Genomic DNA, 10,092 nt, shown 5'->3' with positions numbered 1-10,092 from the left:
ACAATATTTTATTGTCATTTTTCTTTCAAGAGTAAATTTTCAGAGAGGTTGAAAAGTAGTTTGATTTGAAGTAGAGTGTGGTATCCAAATAGATAATTTGGTTTGTATCACTTTCAGATGATAATAATAATGCAAATTTTAGATATGAAATTATTAACTTCGTTATTGCCATTGGGTACTTTGATTAATAATTTGATATTATTGGCCATGTGTAAAACGTACTACATATAGTTTCAAATCAATGTGTCTCTGTTTTTCATTATCTAGCTACTATTTTTAATCTTAGAATCGAAATATTTTGATTTAAGATAATTATACAATAATCATGTTTCACAAAGCAAGTGAACCTCAAATTAATATCATAATATACTATGGAGAATGTAAATGATTATATACAATCTGTCTTTTTATTTTGTTGAGAGACAAACATGCACACTACTTTTTTCCTGCTATACCTATCAATCACATGGACTATGTTTCTCTTAGTTCCATCTTAATTTTCTTTCCATTAGTTTAGTTTCTTTTTTAATTGTTTATTCAATTATTTACAATTTTATGGGAGAATAAAATTTTTATTAAATTTTTTATTCTATTTGTATTGCTTACATGAGGGAATAAATTATAACCATTAGAATATGTGTTAACAATCAAAATCGAACAATTTTACAATTTAAAGTTCCAATTCATTATAATTTAGCTATTAAATCTCATTACATTTTTATTTAAGATGATAAATATAATTACAAAGTGTTAATCACATTTATTCTCATTTTTTAATTTGTTATCAATTGAATCTCCAATATTATATATATAATTTAGTTTCAAATACATCCATGATACAACAAATTTTTTTAGGCCGTAAAAAAAATTGTAAAAAATTATAACTTAATTTCAACGTTGGTTTAATTTAAAATTTAAGTTTTATAAATTAGATATGAAAATGAATTTTTGTATTACTATTTTTTGAAGAAAAGTATAATTATATGTTGCGGCACCTTTATGTCCTGCTTTTCTCTTTTATTTTTCTAATTCTATCAGGACAAAAAATACCGCAAGTGCAAACTGCTTCAACCTTTTTGATAGCACAAAAATTACATCACTTTTTCAATTAATGCATCTAAAACTAACTATAATATATATATTGCTAAGGATAATTTCATCACCAATCCAATCAGTAATTTTAAAATTTTCTCAAAAACTAAGTTCCATCTCAAGTAGATTTATATTCCTTCGACTCCATCTCTCGAGTCAAATATATGATACATTAAAAAATTTATTGTTATTATATTTTAAAGACTCACTTTATAAGTGTCTTAGTTATTATCACGGGTCATTATTACCACAATATTTTTTTTATTTAATCAACAAAATATTGTAAATAGTTAATGTTATTAAATATATTCTATTTATCATGTTGTTGATTTGTTACATATTTATTTTTAAATATTTTCAATTATTAGTGATTTTATAATAACAATTATATATCACCAACAACCAAACATTACCAAATGATCTAAGATATGAATAAACTTATCCGTGTTGACCTATTTTAAACCTTTTTTGTGGATCATTATTTTAACTTAGAGCCTAATTTTCATACTACTAATATCTTATTAGTAAACTTTTTTTTAAATGGTTAATTTCTATTTTATATGTGCAATTTGGTCAAACTTCTTTATTTCACATTTTTTCGTATCGTTCAAAAAATACTACACCACAAATAATACACCCGAACGACAATACGGGTCTCTGACTAGTGATGAAATATAAACGAAGTGTAATATGTTACTAATATTTCATAATTTTGTATAATATTTTTTAAATAAATACTCAATTAATTCTTCTATTTAATATAAAATGATATTTTGGTCTAACATATTTATTTCAATTTCTTTAAAAAAATTTAAATTCATATTTTTAATCCCTAATTTTAGATATTATTGTAATACTTAATCCCTAATTTTAGATATTATGGTAATACAAATTTGATTTAAATTTAAAAATGTGATTTTAGTCTTTCAATTTTAAAATTCAATTTTTTTAATAAGATTTTAGATTTTTTGTCATTGAAAATTTAAAGTTTGCTTGATTTGGACTCTGAATTTCTAGCTTCAGCAGGCTGCAATTTTATGTTGATTTTCATGAGCGTCTCAACAAGCTTACATCCGAGTTGTTCAGTTTCTTTTAAAAGATTCAGAACATACTTTCACTGATTCATAAAAATACCCTCCTTTAATATTGCAAATTCAATTTCAAGGAAGTATTTTAGAGGGCCAAGTTCTTTAATTTCAAAGATGTAACACCCGTATATTTTAATTTCTAATTTAATTGGAAATTTAATTAATAATTAGAATTATTGGTGGTTTGTGGAATTTAATTGAAAAAGAATGGTTTATGGTGTTGGGCCACGTGTGATGTTAAGGAATGAGGGGGTGTTATGTTAGTAAAGGCCCTATTCTAATTAAAGGTTATTTTATAAAATAATAAGGAATTGGGAAGAAAGGAAGGGAACGTGAAAAGAGTTTGGAAAAAGGGAGAACATGAAAGAACTGGAGGATTTGGAACACGAAGAACGTGAAAGAGGAGCAGTAGAGGGAGAGACCAATCAAGAACTCTTGGCTAAGGTAAGGGGGACTCTTCGGTTAACATTTCTTATCGTGTTTTGGATGATAACATTGATTAGGAATATTGTCTAGGTCAATTGGATTATATGTTAGGTTTAGAGATGTTATAATTGATGAAATTGCATGGATTATTGGTTAATAATGTGTTGTTTTGATGTATAATAATGTATGATGATGCAATTGATGATTATTTGGCTGTATATGATGTTTAGAATTGATTTTGGACTTAGAATGTGTGAGATCGCAGGGTCTGTCGCAGACTTGAGAATCTGCAAAATCGCACGTCCGCTAAGCGGAGGGGGGTCCGCTAAGCGGAGGACCCGACCTAGTTAGCTTCTGTCAAAGGTCGCTAATGGTCCGCTGAGCGGAGGTCTAAAGGTAGTTCGCTTCTGTCACGAGTCGCTAGTGGTCCGCTGAGCGGATCTTGCTGTGCAGAAATTTTCCAAACTTGAAAATGATGTATCTTTTAAACCGTTGGCCTGTTTTGAGTGCCGTTTTGAGTATGATGAACCTCATAAAATAATCTCTGTGTTTAAATGATGAAATGAGGTGTAACTTTTTATTATTTTAAACCATGATTTGCTTGTTTTGATGAATGATGTGTTATGGACATATACGATGAGATATGACGATACATGCTATATTTAAAATATGAGTTGTATGATGATTTGCTTAATCGGATGGTGAAGTTTATAAGATACTCTATGCGAGGATATGAGTAAGATGTGAATATTTTGTTAGTTTAATGGATGAGGTATTGTTGACATATATGATGAAATGTGACAATATAAGATGTGTTTGAAAACATGATTATGTGATGTGATGATTGTTGAGAATTGTATAATGATGATTGTTTTGTTTGGATGATGTGAACACATGTATGCTCCTTATGAATGATGATGATGAGGATTGATGCAGATACATGTATGTTCTTAATGATGATGATGATTTATTGTATTTGAATGATGCTAATGTATATAAACATACTTTGATGATGATGGTGGTTTGAGTATTGGATGATGTTACTCATAGACTCGAAGATGGTATAAGTATGTTTCATATATGTTTGCATTCATTCATAATCATGTGTTGAGGGCTGAATCCAGATGATGTTGTGGATTCAGTAAAGGGCATAATTCTCATTGTGTGGAATTTGTGTTGGCAGGGCCGTATCTTGATGATGTTGGATCGGTCAGTGGGTTATTCCCATTGATGATGTTTGGTACCATATGCATAGTGTCATTTCATTCATATGCATGATTTCATAACATGATTGAATGTGTTTCAGTGTTATGAATTGATGATGTGTTGGTTGCATGTTTTGTTGAATTGTCTTAATATAATACAATTGGGTGAATGATATAACTATGATGTGTTATTATTTATGGTGCAATAATATTTGTTAATTGCGATGAGACTCACCCTTACATGTTGTTGTTTCAGATTGAGGATAACGACTTTCGACTTGGTGAGGATTAGCTCATAAGTCAGTGTGTTAGTATAGCGTCAAGTGTCATGCTCTGATATTGTAACACTGGGGGAATGCTAGTTTAGAGTTTATGATGATATTTTATTTTGTTGTTATCGGATTAATCTTGTGAGATATTGCATAGATGATGTTATGCTTATCCGTTGATGAATGTTCTGCTGTGTAGAAACATGAATTATTATGTATTATGATGAATTCCTCAGTGAACGCATGACAATGACATATGATATTTATTTTAAATATGAATTGTGGCACCCTTGTTTCATGTTTTTCTGAAATATTTATTTAATTGCCGCGGGGTTTAGAAGGGTGTTACAAAAGACCTTAGCAAGTTTCTTCCTTAAGCTTTTGAGCTACAAGCTATCATCACATGCTAATATGATGTCATCCACATATACAATCAAAATAATTTTTTTACTAGTGGTTGAATGTTTATAACATAGTGTATGATCAGCTTAACTTTGGATGTAACAAAGTTCTTTTACCACGGTTTCGAACCTCTCAAGCTCTTGGGGATTGTTTCAAACCATGCAAATACTTCTTAAATCTACACACTTTATTTCTTCCTAATTTTTCCTATAATCCAGAGGGAAGAATCACAAATACTTCTTCCTCTAGTTCTCTATTTAGAAAATCATTCTTTACATCCAGTTGATGTAAATGCCAATTGAAGTTGGCAGCAAGGGATAAAAGAACATGTATGGAATTAAGTTTTGAAACTAGAGCAAGGGTCTCCTGATAATCTATACCATATGTTTGGATAAATCCCTTAGCTACTAATCTAGCCTTGTACCTCTACACACTTCCATCTACTTTGCACTTGATTATAAAAACCCACTTACTTCCCATGTTTCATTGTTCTTGAGTGCGTTAAGCTCATCTAGGACTGCTGATTTCCAGTTGGGATCATCTAGTGCTTCCTCAATGTTTCAAGGCACAAACAAATTAGTAATTTTAGAAGTAAAGGCTCAGTGGTTTTGGGAGAGGTTTTGATTGGAAATGGGATGATCTGTACTGGTTTAAAATTACCTAGTTTAAAATTTTTTAAAATAAATTATTTATATAAATTTATATAAATAAAAAATATGCTCCCTCTGTCTGACAACAAGTGACCCATTTGAAATGAAATGATGTCTCAAAATGAATGATTCATTTTAATTTCCAATAATTTTTTCTAATTCTACCATCTAAAAACAATATTATCTCTTTTTCTTACACTTTTCTTAATCTGTATTCTGTATAAAATGATCACTCGTTGTAGGACAGAGAATAGTGTTAAAGAATAAAGAAATAATATAACATATATAAAAACATCTAACAAGTCATCATCATAATAGTCATAGTAATAATCTCTTTCACAAAAAAGCGTAGTTCTCAAGCAAGCAAGTCAACGCAAAACCAATGGGCTCATTTTTCTCTTCCCTCCTCGGCGCCGACGCCGCCGCAACCACCTCACAATCCTCGGATCAATCCGTCAAAACCTTCCACTCATCCGCACGCTGGCAGCTCCACTTCAACGAAATCAAAGACTCCCCTAAACTCGTAACAAACCCTAATAATCTCTTCAAATTTCAATTTCCCCTTTTTTTAACCTAATTTTTCAGATCTGAATCGTTTTGTTTTTTTTCTTATACAAAAGGTTGTGATTGATTTCTCTGCTACTTGGTGTGGACCCTGTAAGATGATGGAACCGATTGTTCATGCTTTCGCTAACGAATTCACTGATGTTGAATTCATCAAGATCGACGTTGACGAATTATCTGTAAAATTGTTATTCTTAATTAATTTGATTTCAATGATTTTTTCTATTTTTTTTTAATTTTATTTATTTATAATGTATTTATTTTTGTTTTTTCTGATTTTTTATTTTTTTGGGGGAAATGATAGGATGTGGCGCGGGAATTTAAGGTGCAGGCTATGCCGACGTTTTTGTTGTTGAAGAATGGGAAAGAGGTTGATAAGATTGTTGGTGCGAAAAAAGATGAACTCAAAACCAAGATTCAAAGGCACAGAGCTTAGTAATATTATTTTTATCTTTTTTATTTTATTTTAAATAATAAGAGAAAAAATTGAACATGATGTTGTAATGATAATATTGATATTGATGTTAATGATGATGAAATTGTAAAATTTGAACATGTTGAATATGATGTTTATGTATTTATTTGATATTACATATGTTCAATTATGATGAAGGTTTAGGGTCAGAGTCGGTCACACTAGCGTATAAGTGTTGCGATACTGATTACAATTGTTATGATATGAATTAATCATAATTTGTTTTTTAAATATCAGATCAGCACTTGTTAATATGGTTTTGTTGCAGTCGTCGTTTTTGCTGCTTTTGCTGCTGAGGATGAATTTTTAAAACATTGTATATGATGATATGTGAGAGCAAGAGCGAAGAAACCTAGCATTTCTTCTGCTTGGCTTACCAAAGAATTAGAAGAGATAGAGTAAAATAGCCGGGGCCCACCAACTTTTTATTTCTTCTCTCATATGCAAAGAAACAAGGAAGAAACAAGGATAACTTGTGCTAATTGTATAAATTTACAAGATTACCATTATTTTCTACAATTCAACTTAATAATTCTAAAATATTTTAATGTGTTCTTTTAAAAATATTTTTTTATTATAAATAATTATATGTTATTTTAATTATATATTAATAATTTTTAAATTTTATTTTATTATTTAAATGAGTATGAAACTAATTAATGTTATTTAATAATTTAATAAAATTAATCTTGACTAAATCTTTTTAAATTAAGGGCATTTTAGTATTTTTAAAATATCTTAACACTTCTTTCTCTTCTATTTCTCTCATACTTCTCTTATAACAAACAATACATTAAATCTACTCTATTTCTCACATTTTTCTCTCTTCTCTCACTCTCTCTTATCTACTTCTCTCTTCACTACTTCTCTTTTAAACCAAACACACCCTTAGAGAGAAGATAATTTCCATCACTAGCTAATCATTTAATTGAATTAATAAAGCTTAATCATCACTAGCTAAGACAAATGTTGTTCAATCATTCCCGAGTATGGATTAAATTTGGTCATAATCTTTTATCCAAAACTATATTTTCATTCTATATGTTAATTTCATTATTTTAATCATTTTTAATATATATTTTTTATCTTCTATCTCTAGTTGTTTGAATCATTTTTATCTGATGTATAATTTTTACAACAAAATTTAGGAAATTGTTCAATAGGCTCTTATATAAGCATACCACACCTTTAAAATTCTAAACATGTCATAAGTCTGGAGATGTATTTTTGGACTCATCCAAATCACAACTAAAATGTGCTATTTTGAGATCCATCACATTTTGAACAAAATGTGGTTCGGAAATACATTTCTAAATTGTATTTGGGTGCAATCGAAGACCCATCTCTGAAGTGTCCCTTTTTGGTGGACGGTGGAAGGAGCAGAGTCATTGGAAGGTCTCAGAATAATTTGCGAGTAGCTAAACTGACATTTCTAAGAGATTACCCACATGCCAGCCAATTAGAATATAAGGAAATGACGTCAAAATGACGCGTCTGGCAGTGACCTTCTTATGGGTAGAAGCAAACGTCATCTGGTACCATACAACCAAGAGAAATATACCTTTCTATTTCATACATGCCTAGCAGCATGCTCATCATAATTATAAAGTAAGGAAGGGTTGTATGACCCTCTTGGATAAATCTCTAATGGGGCATCCTAATAGGCTTCCTCCTGAGCTTTAGGGTTGACAGGGCCTCAGAAACCCAAGTTTTGATGCATCATATGCTTGAGATGCCCGAGATAGTCGACTACGAGAACTAGATGGCTGGGGCTGTAATGTAACAGGAGCATTAAACAAGTCATCAGTAACTCGAGGCCTCATGGTCTTGGTTGCGGCCCTTTCATGTCGTATCGACGTGATTTGGGACACACACACGAGACTAACCCGACCTTCGTTGTTGTTACCCATTGCCCCAACATTATAAACAGAGATAGATATAAATAACATGTCCGAAGAAATTCAAAAAATCCATAAAATGTCCTAATTTTTTTTTACTGCGCCCAATCCGAATATACATCTCCTAAAACAGTGTAGAGCAAATATGGAGATGCATCTCCGAACAAACCTGGGATTTTGCTCTACCATGGAAAACTCATTTTCTGCCCTAACAATTCCAAAAAATTCATTGCATATTTATCTAACCTATCAAGTTCGTTTACACTACAACCTAAAGTGCCTAAAGTATCTCACCTATGCTAAAAAACTAATTACAAATCAAAACAAAAAAAGAAAATAAAATTTGAAAAACTTACCAAAATAGAATTGATTGATACAAAGAAGATGTTTCGAGGTTATTATATGATGGAAAGAAGGAGAAAGAGCTCCATTGATGCTTCAATGCAATGTATGGGTGAGGGAGAGCTCAAATGTGTTTTTTGAGAGTTTTTTTAGAAAATGAAGAAGGAGGAATATGGAAGGGTTCTAGCACAGGTTAATGAAAGAAAGCGTTCGGAGATGCATCATCGGACCACCAATCGTTTTTGAATAAATGGTGTTTACGGAGATGCATCTTCAGACGCACTTTTTCACATACAGAGATGCATCTCTGGATTAAATTTTAACGTGAAAGGGGTGTCTCTTCAATTTTGTTTGAGAAATTGTGAAAATAGGCGCTTTCGGAGATGCATATCCAGACTCTGAGGATATTATGGACTTTTCATGGTGGTGTGAGAGCACCTATAAAGGTTGAGAGCATCTATAGATTTTTTTTAAAATATGTCCAAGCCACCCAAACTTATTTTTTTTCTTCATATTTTTTACTATTAAAATATTTAAATCCAAGTCATAATAATTATTTATTGCTTAATAATGTATGATATTAAATAAAAATATTATACATTTTTATTGAAAAAACAATTGGTGATATTAAATATATTAATGGTGTCATGTCAAATAATATTCCTTTTCTCCTCTCACAAAACAAAAAAACATTAAATGCAGTAAATAAAATTCACTGTAATTCAAAAATAATCACAATAAAAAATTTAAACCATTTTTGAAACAACAACAAAAAATATCATTTTAAAAATAAAAATTCAAACCAATAGAAAATAGGAATAAACAAATGAAATCTAAAAATCGAAAAATTTAAAATAATAGAAAATAAGAGAAAATCTATATTTTTTTTATCAATCTTCTCATCCAAGATCTCTCTGACAATCCAAAGCTCTTGCTAATACACACATAAACTAATCGTGTGTTTTCCAAAAGAATGACTAATCTATATGCCCCATTGTATATAAAATAAATCACATAAACCTGAAGAACAAATCCCACCCTAGCCTCCAATGCATTTTTGAAGTACAACCACACCCATAAACCTGAAAAACATATAATAGGATAAACCTGAAAAACATATAATAGGAATATATGTATACAAAAGTAAAATAGTGGATGTTATACACCAAACTATCAAAAGAAAAGAGAGAGATAGGGAATACTTGTATACAAAAGTCTCATTTGTGTTAGCTGATGCTTGTTGCTTCAAATATTTCAACTCTAAAAATTTGGGAAAAATTAGATATACTTTTCTCCATACCCATTTTCTCCAAACCACATTTTCTCTAAACCACATTTTTTTCATACCTATATTTTTCAGATCTATTTTTCCCCAGATCTTGACAACACAAAATGAAATCTAAAATTTTGATTCTTAAATCTATGTAAAACACAAAACAAACAAAATAAAAGGATTAGAAACTTACCTGAAGAAGATGGAAACATAATCTTTGTCAATAATGAAATACATCCTAAAAATCATTCAAAGTTAAAATGTAAGATGCTAAATAATGAGAAGTGAATCTTATAAAATGAACGATTCAAGTGTGAAGCTATTGAGAAGTACTATCTAAAAATTTTTGATAAAAAGAGGAAGAAGAAAGAAGAAGAAGAAGAAGAAAGGTGAAGAAGGAAGAAGAAA

The 10,092-nt window shown here is 30.1% G+C and overlaps 1 protein-coding gene across 1 annotated transcript; it reads left to right on the top strand.

Moving 5' to 3' along the window:
- Positions 1 to 5,434: 5,434 nt before the first annotated feature.
- Positions 5,435 to 6,407, top strand: LOC131611153 (thioredoxin H2). Its single transcript, XM_058883255.1, has 3 exons — positions 5,435 to 5,655; positions 5,753 to 5,875; positions 6,001 to 6,407. The coding sequence occupies exons 1-3, from the start codon at positions 5,515 to 5,517 to the stop codon at positions 6,130 to 6,132; spliced, it is 396 nt and encodes a 131-aa protein (XP_058739238.1). The 5' UTR covers positions 5,435 to 5,514; the 3' UTR covers positions 6,133 to 6,407.
- Positions 6,408 to 10,092: the final 3,685 nt, after the last annotated feature.

This window comes from Vicia villosa, linkage group LG6 (genome assembly GCF_029867415.1).
Source record: "Vicia villosa cultivar HV-30 ecotype Madison, WI linkage group LG6, Vvil1.0, whole genome shotgun sequence".
NCBI classification, from domain to species: domain Eukaryota; kingdom Viridiplantae; phylum Streptophyta; class Magnoliopsida; order Fabales; family Fabaceae; genus Vicia; species Vicia villosa.
Note: the sequence above shows the minus strand (reverse complement) of the source record. Positions and strands in the feature narration are given on the sequence as shown.